The sequence below is a fragment of the Beta vulgaris genome, chromosome 3, assembly GCF_026745355.1.
Source record: "Beta vulgaris subsp. vulgaris cultivar EL10 chromosome 3, EL10.2, whole genome shotgun sequence".
Classification (NCBI taxonomy): Eukaryota; Viridiplantae; Streptophyta; class Magnoliopsida; order Caryophyllales; family Amaranthaceae; genus Beta; species Beta vulgaris.
The window spans coordinates 52,500,755-52,516,625 of NC_079204.1; the positions used below are offsets into that span (position 1 = coordinate 52,500,755).

General features: G+C 36.9%; 1 protein-coding gene across 1 annotated transcript; it reads right to left on the minus strand.

The window, feature by feature from the left end:
- Positions 1 to 9,558: 9,558 nt before the first annotated feature.
- LOC104889458 (uncharacterized) lies at positions 9,559 to 15,343 on the minus strand. Its single transcript, XM_010674680.4, has 6 exons — positions 14,869 to 15,343; positions 13,906 to 14,012; positions 11,245 to 11,353; positions 10,964 to 11,125; positions 10,696 to 10,869; positions 9,559 to 10,088 (listed from the first exon to the last, which is right to left on the minus strand). The coding sequence occupies exons 1-6, from the start codon at positions 15,133 to 15,135 to the stop codon at positions 10,059 to 10,061; spliced, it is 849 nt and encodes a 282-aa protein (XP_010672982.1). The 5' UTR covers positions 15,136 to 15,343; the 3' UTR covers positions 9,559 to 10,058.
- Between the last annotated feature and the right edge of the window lie 528 nt (positions 15,344 to 15,871).

Here is a 15,871-nt window from a genome sequence, read left to right on the forward strand (position 1 = left end):
AAATGTCCTATTATTCTGGCATATCCCTGCAAGAAACTCTATTTTTCCATCTAATAGTGTATTGCAAAAGTAAGTTTTATTTCTTTTTTTACGTCAAAATTTATCTTATTTCCTTGCATAACGTCCAATTGTCTATGTAGGAATGTACGTCTATATGCGAGAAAATTATATTTTTTTGATTGTCGCCAAAGTAAACCGCTAATAGGAGTAGCGGTTAACTTTAAACAAAGCTACTACACTTATCAGTGGTTAAACGGTGGAAATCGCTACTGGTATTAGCTTTCTACAAGGTATAATCACTAATAGCAGCATCTTTTACAATTGTTATATACTTATATTTTGTTCGTGGCTCTTATTTTTGCAGCATAGCAACCGCTACTCTCAATATCAGTTTATCAAGGAGAGGAGAGGAAAGAGATATTTTTGGAAAATAATCACTACTTCAAATAGCATTTATCTTTAGAGTTCCTAAAACCACTAAGCCCATTAGTGGTTCCCCTAGCCCCCTAAGGTAACTTCTTTCATTATTTGAAGGTGTGACTTGCACTATCAGAATTCGTCGGAATTTTAGTGTATGGAGTAACTCTCATTGTCCAATAGCATCAGATTTGCAAAATAACAGCAAGTTTTTTTGTATTAAATTTTCCATACATAGAAATTAAAAATTCGAGTAGGGCATGAATAACCCATTACAATCTGAAATGATCCAATCGTTACAAAAGTTAGGGGGAAGGGATACATTCCTCATTACATATTTACATTTAGGTTTAAATTGCTTGTTCTACCATCTTTAGCCAAACGATCCACAACCTGATTTTCCTCATGCTTCGCGAATCAGAAACATGCAATACAACTTAGTTCAAAAAGTTTGATATATTCTTGTTTTTACGATTTCACGATTTTTATGGCTTCTTTGCAATCCGAACATATCACAATATATTCTTGTTTTTGTATTCTAGCCATGTGTAAACCATGAAGTATTGCAAGTAATTCGGCCATTTTCGTATCAATAGCATAAACTTTTTTTTTCTAAAAACCCGATACCCACTACCCATTTCTTAAACGCAAGCAACCACCAATTCCCGAAGGCCTCGAGGCAGAGATGAAAAAGGCATCTGTGTGCACAAAGGTCCAAGAGTAAGGTTTCGTTTGGTTTGGTTGTTGTTGGGAGGGGGAAAATAGTTGTTAGTTGAAGCATGCAATACAACTTAGTTCAAAAAGTTTGATATTGTACATCGTATAATATACAGTTTTTGGATTAGATTCCGATCAAACTATTTTTTTTTGAGTAAACGATCAAACTAGGATGGACCTACACACAAGATTGCATCCAAGAAAAAGGGTCAATTATAAACTCGAATGTGTCCAAGATTGCATCCAAGATTTCATTCTAAAAACAACGACAATAAGTAATAAAACTTGGCAACTCACTATTATTATGTTTTTTTTTTTGAAAAATTGATTTTATCAGTCCCAACTATAGGCGCCCTGATAAAAACAGTCCCAACTTTTGTTTTTTATTGTTCAGTCCCAACTTTTGAGGGTATTTTACAATATCAGTCCCAGCAGGTTTCTAACCTGCTGTAGCAGGTAAACTTGCCAAAAAAAAAACAATTCCCTTTTTTTTTCTATCTTCTTCTTCCTCTTTCCTCTCTCCTCCCTTCACTGCTCCCCCCACCCCCTAACAACCCCAGCCCCCCAGCCCACCACCCCACCACCAATCCCGACCCCACCACCAACCCCGACCCCACCAGCCCCACCAGCCCCCTCCCCCGAAACCACCAACACCAGTCCACCAGCTCCCTCCCCCGCAGCCACCACCCCTCCCCCACCCCTGCAGTCCCCTCCCCTGCAACTGTCGCACCCCCTCCCCCTTCCCCACCCCACGCAACCCCTCCCCTTCCCCACCCCCGCAGCCCCCTCCCCTTCCCCTACAACTACCGCAGCACCCCATCCCCTTTCCCCACCCCCGCAGCCCCCTCCCTTCTTCTGCAACCGCCGCACAACCCCCTCCCCTTCCCTTCTCCTCCCCTCCCCTTCCCCCGCAAATGCCGCTAACCCCCTCCCCTTCCCCCGCAAACGTCACTAAACCCCCTCCCCTCCCTTTCCCCCGCAAACGTCGCTAAACCCCCTCCCCTTCCATTCCTCGCAAAAGCCGCAAACACCCTCTGAAATGCCAAAAAAAACCGACTGTGCGCGAAGGGACGGGGAGGGGAGGGGGGTTACGCGACCGGCGGGGAAGGGGAGGGGACGGCGCGACTAGCGAGGAGGGGGAGAGGTTGCTGGGTGGTGGGGCTGGGGTTGTTAAGGGTGGTGGGTTAGGGGAGAGAGAGAGGTGGTTAGAGCAGGGGAGGAAAGGTGGCAAGGGAGGGGGAAGGGGAGGAAGGAGAGAGAAAGATGAGTAAAAATAGTAAAAAAAAAAAAAAAAATTATTGAAAAAAATTGACCTCTTCAACCGGTTACTGGTTAACCTGGACCATTATTGTAAAATACCCCCAAAAGTTGGGACTGAACAATAAAAAACAAAAGTTGGGACTGTTTTTATCAGGGCGCCCATAGTTGGGACTGATAAAATCAATTTTTCCTTTTTTTTTTATTCAAACTCTGTTATGTAATAATTATGTATGGAATAATTATAGGTGGATGTCCAACCTTTTGCATTACCTAACCTTTGACATCCCCTCGTGACTTTTCACATTACGTAACTTCTCCCATTATGTGTATATATATATGTGTACCCCATGAGGTGAATAAGATAACTCTCTCCATCATCTTTCTTCTCAATACTCTATAATCCTCTCAATTTTATAACACGTTATCAGCACCATTATCTAGTTAGAGCTATTCGTTTTGCTCGATCAGTGTTACTCAATATTTATAACTAGCCGCAAAAGGTACGCTATATTTCCGATCAAATTTTCGATTGAAATTCGGATGGTTGTTGTCTCCTATCTGCTTGTTGTTCTTTATATTTTTTCATCTTACGATTATAAGAATAACAAACATTCTCATGTTTAAATTGACTGTTGAGTTCTTATATTAAATTGTCAAATTGTCAATGCTATTCACCGTATCCCTTCAAATTGCGTAGTGGTTAACTGATCATTAGGCCTTTTCATGACATATATTTGCTACATGGTTTTTGCGATTTTGCCTAAGGATTTTTTTTGAAGTCAAGCACATATTCCATCTACTATATTAAATTGACTTCATGTTTGGGATTTACTTTATACTTTGTATATGTTTCATGTTTGTGCGTGATCTTCTTTATCGTTTTTGATGGCATGATTTTGTAGTTATACCACTGACATGATTTCCATTAGAATTCATGAATGGCTTAGGAATATAGAGATTAAATCTGACATGCTTTCTTTCCGATAATGGACATGCCGTGGAAGGATTCTTGATCTTCTACTTAGATCTCTTATTTAGATCCGTGCTTTGACTAAATTTATAGAGATTATCGGCAATTAGACGAAGTAGTGTGAATTATTTTTTGTTGAATTGGTTCTGTATGGCTGATTCTTGAAGCATTAATGTATATGGTTATGAATAGTGTCTAGTGAAAGTATTTCAGTCTCTATCCTTCTGGAATGTCTGATGCAGTAACTATTTTATTACTTCTATTGAATTACATTGTACTGGATTACCATCAATAATCTTTGAATCTTACTGAAATCTTGCCTTGGTTTGTTTCTAAGTACCACCCGACATGCACATATTTAAAACTTTGTTTTATACGGTGAACAAACTTGAGATGCTTGTTTTAGTTTACTTTTATTACATATCCGCACTAATCAACAACACATCATGGAGTAATACCACACTTGATGAGTTTCATTATTTAATAATGGTTTTCCATATAGTATATGTTTATTGGATCCTATTTAATTTTATCTTGCAATATTATTTTGTATAGTGAATTATGTCAAATCTCGCGAAACTTGAATTTGTGGCTCTTGATATTACTGGAAAGAACTATTTATCATGGGTATTAGATGCTGAAATCCATTTGGCTGCAAAGGGTCTTGGTAATACTATCAAGGCCGGAAATAATGAATCAGATCAAGATAAGGCCAAAGCTATGATATTCCTTCGCCATCACCTTCATGAGGCTCTAAAGAATGAATATTTAACTGTCAAAGACCCAGAGGTGCTTTGGAGTAATTTAAAGGAAAGATATGACCACCAGAAAACTGTGATACTTCCCTCAACTCGTTATGAATGGCTAAATTTAAGACTGCAAGATTATAAATCTATCAGTGATTACAACTCAGCCATGTTCCGAATAACTTCTAAACTGAAACTATGTGGGAAAAAATAACTGATGATGAGATGTTGGAAAAGACTTACACCACCTTTCACAAAAAATCTCCTTCTAAGCAAACAATATCGTGAAAAGGGTTTCACGAAATACTCTGAACTCATATCTTGTCTACTTGTGGCTGAACAAAATGACGAGCTATTATTAAAAAACCACGAGTTACGACCTACTGGTTTTGCACCATTCCCTGAAGCGAATGATGCATCCCATGATGGAAAGACAATAAATAATAAAGACCATGCCAGTAGCAGGGGTCGAGGCCGTGGTAGAGGTCGTGGCCGTGGAAGAGGATATAAACCTACTAGAGGTCGAGGTGGTTATGGACCTAGTAAAGGTCGAGGTGGTTACTCCAAGAACTCCTATTCTCACTAGAAGTGGGACAATAACAATGGTACCAAACACGAGAAGTATAATGCGACCAGTGTGTGCTACCGTTGTGGAGGAAATGGTCACTGGTCTCGTGTATGTCGTACCCCAAAGCATCTTATTGATCTCTACCAGCAATCATTGAAGCAAAAAGGAAAGAAGGTAGAGGCAAATCTTGTGTTCGAGGACGGTGAAGGTGATTTTGCTCATGACAATGCAACACACTTGGAAGTTGTTGATTTCTTCACCACCCCCGAAGGGAATAATTGAGATTTGAGAGACATGAACTTTGATCTTTTATGAATAGAACTCTAATAGTTTACGTTTATTAATCTATTTGCATTATGGACTTTACTATCATCTTTTGACATCAATTTATGACTTTATGGACTTTGTTTGGTTTAAACTTCTCAATAATTTTTTTATTATTAGTTTGTGATTTTATCTTATTTTAATTTCTTTGAAGATCATGAGTACTCAAGCTCAATTAGCATTAAGAGGTGAAGATGTGTGCTTAGCAGACAGTGCCACTACTCATACTATAATTAAAAGTAAGAGATATTTTTCTCAATTGATAATGAAAAGCATAAGTGTGAGTACTATATCTGGTAGTACAAAAATTATTGAAGGCTCCGGAAGAGCAAATATATTAATGCCTATGGGAACAAAATTTGAAATTGTTGATGCATTATACTCCCCTAAGTCTCAAAGGAATTTATTGAGCTTTAAAGACATCCGTCATAACGGATATCATATTGAGACAATAAATGAAGGGAATGATGAATATCTTCAAATCACAAGCATATCCCAAGGCACCAAAAATGTTTTAGAGAAATTGCCTGCATTCTCTACTGGTTTGTACTACACAAAGATAAGTGCAATTGAAGCACATTCTATACTAAACCAGAAGTTTACTGATGACTTTACAATTTGGCATGACCGGTTAGGCCATCCCGGTTCTGTGATGATGCGAAAAATCATTGAAAATTCATGTGGACATTCTTTGAAGACCCAGCAGATTCTTCAAAGTCATTCTTGTGCTGCTTGCTCACAAGGCAAGTTAATTATTCGGCCATCACCAGCCAAGATAAATTATGAATCTATTAATTTCTTAGAGCGTATACAAGGAGATATTTGTGGGCCAATACACCCACATGTGGACCATTTAGATATTTTATGGTTTTAATTGATGCATCCACTAGATGGTCACATGTATCATTGTTATCAACTCGTAACCTGCGTTTGCGAGACTACTTGCCCAATTGATCAGATTACGGGCACATTTTCCAGATTATCCCATCAAGACTATTCGTCTTGACAATGCTGGTGAATTTACTTCTGAGGCCTTTTATAATTATTGCATGTCAATTGGAATAAGTGTTGAACATCCTGTAGCACATGTTCACACACAAAATGGTCTTGCAGAGTCATTCATTAAGCGACTTCAGTTCATTGCTAGACCTTGTCATGAAATCTAAACTTCCCATTTCTGCTTGGGGACATGCCATATTACATGCAGCAGCACTCATTCGCATGAGACCAACAAGTCATCATAAGTTCTCCCCATCACAATTGGTTTTGGGTCAGGAACCAAATATCTCCCATCTACGAATTTTTGGATGTGCTGTATATGTTCCAATTGCTCCACCACAACGTACTAAGATGGGTCCTCAAAGGATGTTAGGAATATATGTTGGGTATGAATCCCCATCAATAATCAAATATTTAGAGCCGACAACAGGGGATCTGTTCAGCTCGTTTTGCAGATTGTCACTTTAACGAGTCGGTTTTCCCAATATTAGGGGGAGAAAACAAACAGCTGGTAAAGGAAATCAGTTGGAATGAATTATCATTATCTCATCTTGATCCTCGTACTAGACAATGTGAAATAGAAGTTCAAAAGATAATTCATTTACAGAATTTAGCAAATCAACTGCCAGATGCATTTTCTGACCCAAATAGAGTGACTAAGTCACATATACCAGCTGTGAATGCTCCTATAAAAATGATGTCCCAGAAGGACAACATCAAGTTGCTAATGATTCAAAACCACGCTTAAAACGTGGTAGACCAGTTGGTTCCAAAGATAAGAATCCTCGAAAAAAGAAAAGGAGCAACAATTGACAATGGCCAATTTGAGGATTTGACACATTCTGGTGGATCTCCAAAAGAGATCGTGGACATGACAAAGAATATTATTCCAGAAGAAATTCAGGTACCTGAAAATGAAGAGATCTCAACAAATTATGTCATGTCTGGAATAACATGGAACCGAAAAAATCGACGTCGATAATGTTTTTGCATATAATATAGCACTTGATGTATGAATAATGAAGAGGATCAAGAACCAAGATCCATGGATCATGTAGACAAAGAGATGATTGGCCAAAATGGAAAGAAGCAATTGATGCAGAATTAAAATCTTGGCAAAGAGAGAAGTGTTTGGACCAGTAGTCCGCACACCTGCAGGTGTTAAACCAGTGGGATATAAATGGGTCTTTGTGCGCAAGAGAAATGAAAAGGGCGAAATTGTAAGATATAAAGCACGTTTAGTTGCACAAGGATTTTCACAAAGACCTGGGATTGATTATGAGGAGACTACTCCCCTGTGGTGGATGCGACTACTTTTAGATTCTTGATCAGTCTGGCAGTAAGAGAAGGACTTGATTTACGCTTATTAGATGTAGTCACAGCTTATTTGTATGGCCCACTGGATAATGAGATATATATGAGACTTCTAGAAGGATTTAGGCTGCCAGAAGCAGCAAGTTCAGGATCTCGAGGACAATATTCTATTAAATTGAATAGATCCCTGTATGGATTGAAACAATCTGGGCGCATGTGGTACAATTGCCTAGTGAATATTTGTTGAAAGAAAATTATAAGAATGACCCTATTAGCCCATGCATTTTTATAAAGAGATTTGGGTCAGGTTTTGTCATTGTTGCTGTATATGTTGACGATTTAAATATCATCGGAACTCCCGAAGAGTTTCGGTGACAATAGAATACTTGAAGAGGGAATTTGAGATGAAAGACCTTGGAAAAACGAAATTTTGTCTAGGACTGCAAATTGAGCACTTGAAAGATGGAATCCTTGTGCATCAAACGTCATACACAGACAAGGTGCTTAAAGATTTTATATGGATAAAGCACATCCGTTGACCAGTCCGATGGTAGTTAGATCACTTGATGTAAGTAATGATCCATTTCGTCCTCGGGAAAGTAATGAGGACATCCTTGGTCCTGAAGTACCATATCTAAGTGCAATAGGAGCATTGATGTACCTTGCTAGTCATACACGGCCTGACATATCATTTTCTGTTAATTTATTAGCAAGGTTTAGCTCATGCCTACCCGAAGGCATTGGAATGGAATTAAGCACATATTTCGTTACTCCAAGGTACAAAGGATAAGGGCTTATTCTTTTCTAACCTATCGAAAGAAGCAATGATTGGTTTTGCAGATGCAGGGTATTTATCTGATCCTCACAATCTCGATCACAAACTGGATATGTGTTTACACATGGTGGTACTGCCATCTCCTGGCGCTCAATGAAGCAAACCTTGTAGCTACTTCTTCCAACCATGCAGAAATTCTAGCAATTCATGAGGCTAGTCGTGAATGTGTGTGGTTAAGATCTCTAATCTAGCATATACAAGAAGATTGTGGTCTATCATCTGAGAGGTTGACTCCAACAGTTTTGTATAAGGATAATGCAGCATGTATTACACAGCTCTCGGAAGGATACATCAAGGGCGATAGGACAAAACATATCTCACCAAAATTCTTCTTCACTCATGAACTACAAAAAAGTGGCGATATTGATGTTCAACAAGTTCGTTCAAGTGAAAATTTGGCAGATCTATTTACTAAGGCACTTCCAACCGCTACTTTTAAGAGGCTGGTTCGACAAATTGGAATGCGTTCTCTCAGAGAACTTCACTGATATTATTATGAGGGGGAGTTAATGCGCGCTGTACTCTTTTTTCCTTAACCATGGTTTTTTTTTCCCACTGGGTTTTTCCTGGTAAGGTTTTTAATGAGGCAGCATCATCTTATATGCATTGTAAGACATATTTTATATGTTGGACATCCAAGGGGAGTGTTATGTAATAATTATGTATGGAATAATTATAGGTGGATGTCCAACCTTTTGCATTACCTAACCTTTGACATCCCCTCGTGACTTTTCGCATTACGTAACTTCTCCCATTATGTGTATATATATATGTGTACCCCATGAGGTGAATAAGATAACTCTCTCCATCATCTTTCTTCTCAATACTCTATCATCCTCTCAATTTTATAACAAACTCACTATTATTATGTGGTTGTCATCCTCGCTCTTTCTTTATACAGTATGAAACATTAGTTTTCAATTCGTATATTTGACAATGTGGAGAGGTCACTACTCCATTTGGAATAACCCTCTCATAGCCGTTACATGTTTGAAAGACTACATATCAAAGGAAAATTCTCTGTTGAACTTAGAGAATTATGTCAAACAAGATTAAGTGCAACTAACATCTTTTTTCTTCATCTTTGTTGGGCAATCACATAAAGGTAACACTATTATGATCTGTCCAATCATCTTCTTTATATCTTTTTATCTTTATTTTTCCTTTACTAAAAGATCTTTGTGTTTGAATACTATAGTACAGTAAGTGCACAATTGCATAGCATACTTTTTTTTTTTATTTAAAAGTTGAGCAGTGATATAATAAAGTGGAGATCAAGATGATGTTGTGAACTACTGATTCATTGTAGCACCCATTAATTGCACTGTTAGAAAGTATGTATTGTTAGGAATGCAGAGGAAATTGGGAGCCAAGGTTGTATTTCACTTAGCTACAAAAACCTTCAATATTGAATGAGAAATAAGGATTTAAATCTATTGTTGGAAAAGTTTCTATTCTTGCACATTATTGCATACATATTACATAGTACATACAGATTCCGGGAAGATTTGTATCAACTAGGAGTACAACATTACTGAACCCTCCTGACAATGGAGTATTAGTGAGGCTTCTAAGTTGATCGCGCATCAACTTCGTTCCATCCAACTATCTGAACAGCGTTCTAATGTTGGCTGTTGTTGTCAACCAAAATCGTGACCATGATCTCGAAGATATGCAAATATCCTCGAAGTTCTTTGTCTCCTTTCCCTATTTCCCTTGACTGACACCTTACATACAAACTGCACAGATAATTTAGTAACATATTACATATGGACTCCTCTGAAGTCCTGTTCCTGGATATATAACACAATTTTACAGCCCCTAAAGCTGGGGGAGAGAGTAAAGCATATGTTCGCTCCAGATATCCACCGCAGCTGATGGAAAAACGCTTTTTCCTGCATTGTTGGCTTAAACGTAGATGCCAATTCTTTGTGCAACCTGGATCCACATATAAGAACTCAGTTTTAGAAGCAACATCGAGTATGTGGATTTCCTTGCTGGCCTATTCCTATCATATGGTCCATATGAACATTTTTTCTTACTTTTATCATCTTTTAGCTTTATTTTGAAGGCCTCCATAAAAGGAAAGCACACCCTTCACAAGTGATGCGTCACGTCAGATTGCAAAGTTTTATTAGCTTAGATATGTTAATAACTTATCAGAGTCCAATTAACTGCAAGTTTCAACTTTCTCTCTATTTTTTATATTTATTTGTTGTGGATGAAACATAATCGTATTGAGGGAGTGTTGTGCACCTACACTCATCCGTAACCCCGAAAACAGTAAACTAGTAAAGATACACTTTTCAACACTGTACCATATCAATGATTTTGTAGGCGGCTAAATTAACATACTGCTTAGTAACTCTTTATTCTCTATAACTTCTCTAAAAGTTGGGGGACCCACATGGCCACATCGATCCGTTTATGTTTTTCTCATTACCTTTCGTTCTTTTAACCTTGCGTCAATTTTCTGTGTAAATTTATTTCTGGAATGGAGGGAGTATTAGAAATGAAAAGGGTGGCACATCAGAAGAGCAAGTACCTCCTTGAAGGAATGGACATCACTTCCCCAAAGCCAGGCATCACAGCCTGCATCTCTTGCACCCCATATATCGTTTCTACGATCATCACCAACATGAACAGCATCCCCCGGCTCTACACCAAGAAGATCACATGCCTTCAGAAAAATTGTTGGATTTGGCTTCTCTGCAGCAACCTGTCGACAATTTTTAGCAGAGAAAAGCAGTTCAGAATCATTAATTGGAAACACACAAAGTGAAAGTTAGTATGCAAGTTTAAAAGCCTCTTACTTCAGCTGAGACAGCCACAGCATCAAACCAGTGTTCACAATCCAGAGCCCTCAATAAAGGTCTTAATCGAGTATCAAAGTTTGAGACAACAGCCACTTTTACACCCGCTTTTTTCAAAGCCTGAAATACTTTCTCTGCATTTGGGTCGCAAAGCTGCCATGCCTTGAAGTAAAAATAATATAACATCAGCACAGAGCCCAAATATGCAGTTCACCAGAAAACAAAAATAACTCATTAGAGAGTCAAAACGAGCACCCAACTGATTAATGCCATTAACCCACCTTCTCGGTCATATAGTAGTTGTATAGCTCTTCAAAGTACTGTGCATTTGAACAGCCTGTTGAAGAAGAAACAATGTATTGCCAGAAAGGTCTACCATCATCTACGTATCTGCATAAAGGCACGATAATCAATCTCTCATCCTCAAATGGTTTATATCAGGAATCTCCTCTATAAACTATTGTTAGTATTGTATACCATCACAAAACCGTCTTGGACTCATATATGATGTGTATTATGAATAGATTATTATTCCTAGTTTGTGGTGAAGTAGGACTCTTGTTCTCAGGATGTATAAATATATTTTGATGATGAATATGAAAGGTGACACAACTTAGACCTAATTTATCACGTCTCAAAAGAATTGGTAACCCTGTGCTAATGATAATTATTTGGTCCACAAAGATGAAAATGACACAATTTTATAATGAATATACTCTATGATATAGCTCATGTCAAATTTCTTTACAAAGATTTAAAAATCACTAAGCAGCCCTTATGAGATTAGTAAGAAAGACAATAAGTTTTGTTTATCCTAATAGGACTACTTAGAAATTGTGGGACCCCCTTATTTTGGGGTGGGGGTGGGGGTGGGGGTGGGGGTGGGGTGGGGGCGGTTTGTCTCTGCATTGAATAACTTTGAAAAAGAATGAAGATTCAGGACCACAGGGTATATGAGTGGCTACAATATCCAAATATACAATTACCATAAGACCTTGGGACCTTCTTCCTTCACATAAAAGAAAGTTGTATACAGACAAAGATGATATCAACCACACCTTAGTTTATTTAGTTTAAGAGCTTCAGGGTGAAATGGAATCCAACATAAAATTTGAAGAGAACAAGAACCTACTTTCTTCAGTATTAAGCCTGAAGCCATATAATCAAAATATGGTGGGGGTAACTCTAAATTTTACTACTTCCTCCGTTTCAATTTAGTTGTGACACTTTTAAAATCACGGACTCCTAGGCAATTTTTGGAGAGGAGAGAGATAGAGAAAGAAAACAAAAGGGTCTCATCTCATGTGAATATATGATAGGAGAGAGATGGAGAGAAGTTATTACCAAAAATAAAAGCATAACATCTAATTTGAAACTTCCTAAAATAGAAAGTGTCACAACTAAATTGGAACGGAAGAAATATATAAAGTCTTGAACATTTGTTACAACGATTTAGTATTGAACTAAAAATCACATCTTAGGTAAAATAAAGTGGAATAGCTCAAAACTCCATAATCCATCTTGACTCAATTTAGAAATGATCACTTTGTCATTGAAAAGGATGGTAAGAAGCTAAGAGCCATGAGGGGCCACCAGGAGGAATTAGGAGAGACTAAGGCAAAAGCTTCTCCTGGCCATGAAAATAATTATAATTCATTTGCAAGACAAAGGTGAATAACAGGAACCATGCGTCCGTAGCCCCACCTTCGAAGAGATAGTACCAGTAGACGACTTGACCATAATGACATCCAAAGTGTAAAGAGATTATCAGCCACCACATTATCTCCTCTATGAAGCATGAAAACCTCTGGATGGAACTTCAGGTTCCCCTTTTTCATTTCGTTTATGAAATTCCCGGGTCATTTTCATGCTAATGAAGCCCGAAAATAGCTAGAACTTGAGGTTTCCCTCGAAATGTAAATGTTTTTGTTTCCACGTTACATAGCTTCTTCTAATACCACTTTTTTTTACCGACAATCACCCTTTTTATGGAGAAACTATCACATGAAGTAGTTATCATTACTAAAAGCTAATAAAGAGTTTCAGTACTTATTCTTAGTAATTGAAAATTTGGCTCAACTTTAACAAATTTCAGCCCAAAAGTGTGAATTCTAAGAGAATATTAGCCAAATTATCGACAAAATCATATGACAAATCCTTTTCAAATTTCATAAATTGTATTCCTTGTATACCATATCAATGGATAAAGTTGCCTAACATGTATCCAGAGACCAAAGTGACAAAGGAATCAAATTTACAACAAAAGATAGAATCTTTTCATTTATTTTTTGGCAACAAAGGAATCACAATATTAACAATAGAAAGAATTACGCTAGAGGACCACAACAAAAGGGAAACAAGTCCAGATGTTCACATGCCCCATCAAAATTAAGTAATACTCTTGCATTGAAAGACAACAGCAAGTACAGCGCCATCACGAGTCTTGCAGAGAAGATTGCTATAATTTATTAACTCAAGTCAATATCTTATCCTTCTAATTAAGATTTAGATAAGGATTAAGACCGCGAAAAACGGATAATTAACAAAACAGCAAAGAAAGTGGCAGCTAGCAGAGCTACAATATATTGAGCACCTATGTTGCTTGGACTCTCCATTTCACCTCAAGTACCCGTGTCGGATCATCGACACTCGGATATGGGGATGACACTTCGACACTTTGTTTTGGGCTAGAAAACAGAAAAATCCCAAAAAAAAATAGCCGAGTCAGACACTTGGACATGTACGGTGTACTTGTGTCGGACATGGGTACCCGAGTTTGAGCAACATAGTTGAGCACACAGAATCTCAAAATACAGAATGGACCACATTACAGAAATGAAAACTACAAATTCTTTACTATATAAATCTCAATCTCATAACACATAAAATCAAAAAATGCATCAGAAATTTACAATATGGAGTTAAAAAAGACAGGGAAAAACCTGAGACTAGATCTTCCCCAAGGTTGTTCATATGCCCATCTGTATCTTCTCAGAATCTCATCTTCTGAATAATTTACCCCATACTTCTCCCCTATCTGCCTATATATCTGCAATTCAATGAGAATTCAATCTATCAAACACTCACCCATAACTTTATTTTCTTCAAACAAACAAAAAAAATACACACCAGAGATTATTAAGCATTTTCAACCATCCTAAATATTATCACAATGAAATTAAATACGGATAATGATGCACAAAAGTTGATAAACATGATGATAATCACAGGACCCACCTATTATATTAATTTACATTCAATAAAAAACCACCCAATACCCACCTATAGGATTATTAAATTAAACATATCTCAAACTCCAATAATTCAAACCTTGTCATAAATTTTATAAAAGATCAGTACCAATAAGACCATAATTTCTCACAAATATCTTAATACTATGTTTCAAGGATGAACAATCATTTAGATGCCTTTGCAAAATTGCAACACCCAGAAAACCTATACCCATTCTGTTCACATTCCATTCGAGGAGAGAAACTTCAACCATAACAAAACATATTCATGCGGGATCTAGTTAGATTCATCTCAAATTCTTAATATGTAATTTTCACAACATTAAATTTTTATAACACTTTAAATTTGCAAAATTTTTTATGTTACTCACATACTTCCTCTGTTTTCTAGACGCAATATGTACCTTTTCGTCGATGGATTAAAATAATCAAATGTTACGTCTAAGAACACAACAGAGATACCGTATAATTTTAGTATATGCATTAAAAACTGTGCAAAAATAAACACAAAAGAAACAACAAACAAGTAATATAATGCAAATGTAAGTCAAAAAAACTAAACTACTAAAATAAATGATGGAATTGCAAGATTATTAAAAAAAAAAATGGGTAAAAAAATGAGGAATAAGTTTTGGAGGAGAGAGAAAGAGAGACCTGAGCAGTGGATTGAGCAGGTACAAGGAGAGTACCAACAGCATCAACAAAGAGAGCTTTATGAGTAATATTACCACCATACAATGATTTTCTGTAATCTTCATAATCTTTCAACCAAAATCCCATTGATTTTACACCCACCTCTGTTGTTGCTGATGGTGCTGATGTTGTTGTCCAGCATGTTTTGTGGTATGTGCGTGTGTTAATTGTGCTGTTGCTGCATATTTTTAGTATCTGTGACATTGTTTTGTTTCTTACGATCGCCATTTTTGGAAGAGATTGTTTGTTTTTGTGAAGTATCGTTAATGCATTTAGTAGAAAAGAAGAGATTTCTGGTTATTTTTTTGGGGATCGGAGAGAGATAAGGGAGCAGAGTAGCAGAGAGATGAATTTGGTTTCCAAAGGATGACACAAATATATAGGCTCAGAAAGAATGAAATAACTTTACAGGTGCCCTGGGAATGGCTAATGGGTATTACGAGTTACGACTCTGCCCTTAATAAATTGAGAGTTTATTTTGTAGGTTCTATAATTATTACAACACTAGGTTTTGGACCCGTGCATAATGCACAGGAACTTTAATACAATAAAAATGTTTATATATCCGCTACATTGAAAACATATAAACGATTATTTACATCTACTTGATCAAAAACTTTGTGTTTAAGAGAAATACACATTTATATTAATTATAAAGTTGTTTAACAGATACATGATATTAATATGTTTTGAAAGACTTCTTTTTAATTAGAGCAAAACAAAATGTTTTAAGAAGCTACTTCATCCGTTCGTAGTCTAATATAACAATGAGATTTTTACACTATTCATTCACTATCATACCCTTTCACTATATATTGTTATTTTTATGTAAAGACAAATATAGTCATGTGGGGTATTGTTAGATTCGTCTTGATATATACGTTTAAAATATCAAATGTGTATAATTTTACTAAATAGTAAATAAAGATATTAATAGTAAAAATTGAGCATTAGCAAGCGTGAA

What these genes read in the sequence shown, in the direction of transcription:
- LOC104889458 (XM_010674680.4), bottom strand. Translation starts at nt 15,135, where the DNA reads ATGGCGATCGTAAGAAACAAAACAATGTCACAGATACTAAAAATATGC. An exon ending in CTGCTCAATCCACTGCTCAG is followed by an intron (nt 14,013 to 14,868) that starts GTCTCTCTTTCT and finishes ATTGAATTGCAG; the next exon opens with ATATATAGGCAGATAGGGGA. An exon ending in ACTACTATATGACCGAGAAG is followed by an intron (nt 11,126 to 11,244) that starts GTGGGTTAATGG and finishes TTTTACTTCAAG; the next exon opens with GCATGGCAGCTTTGCGACCC.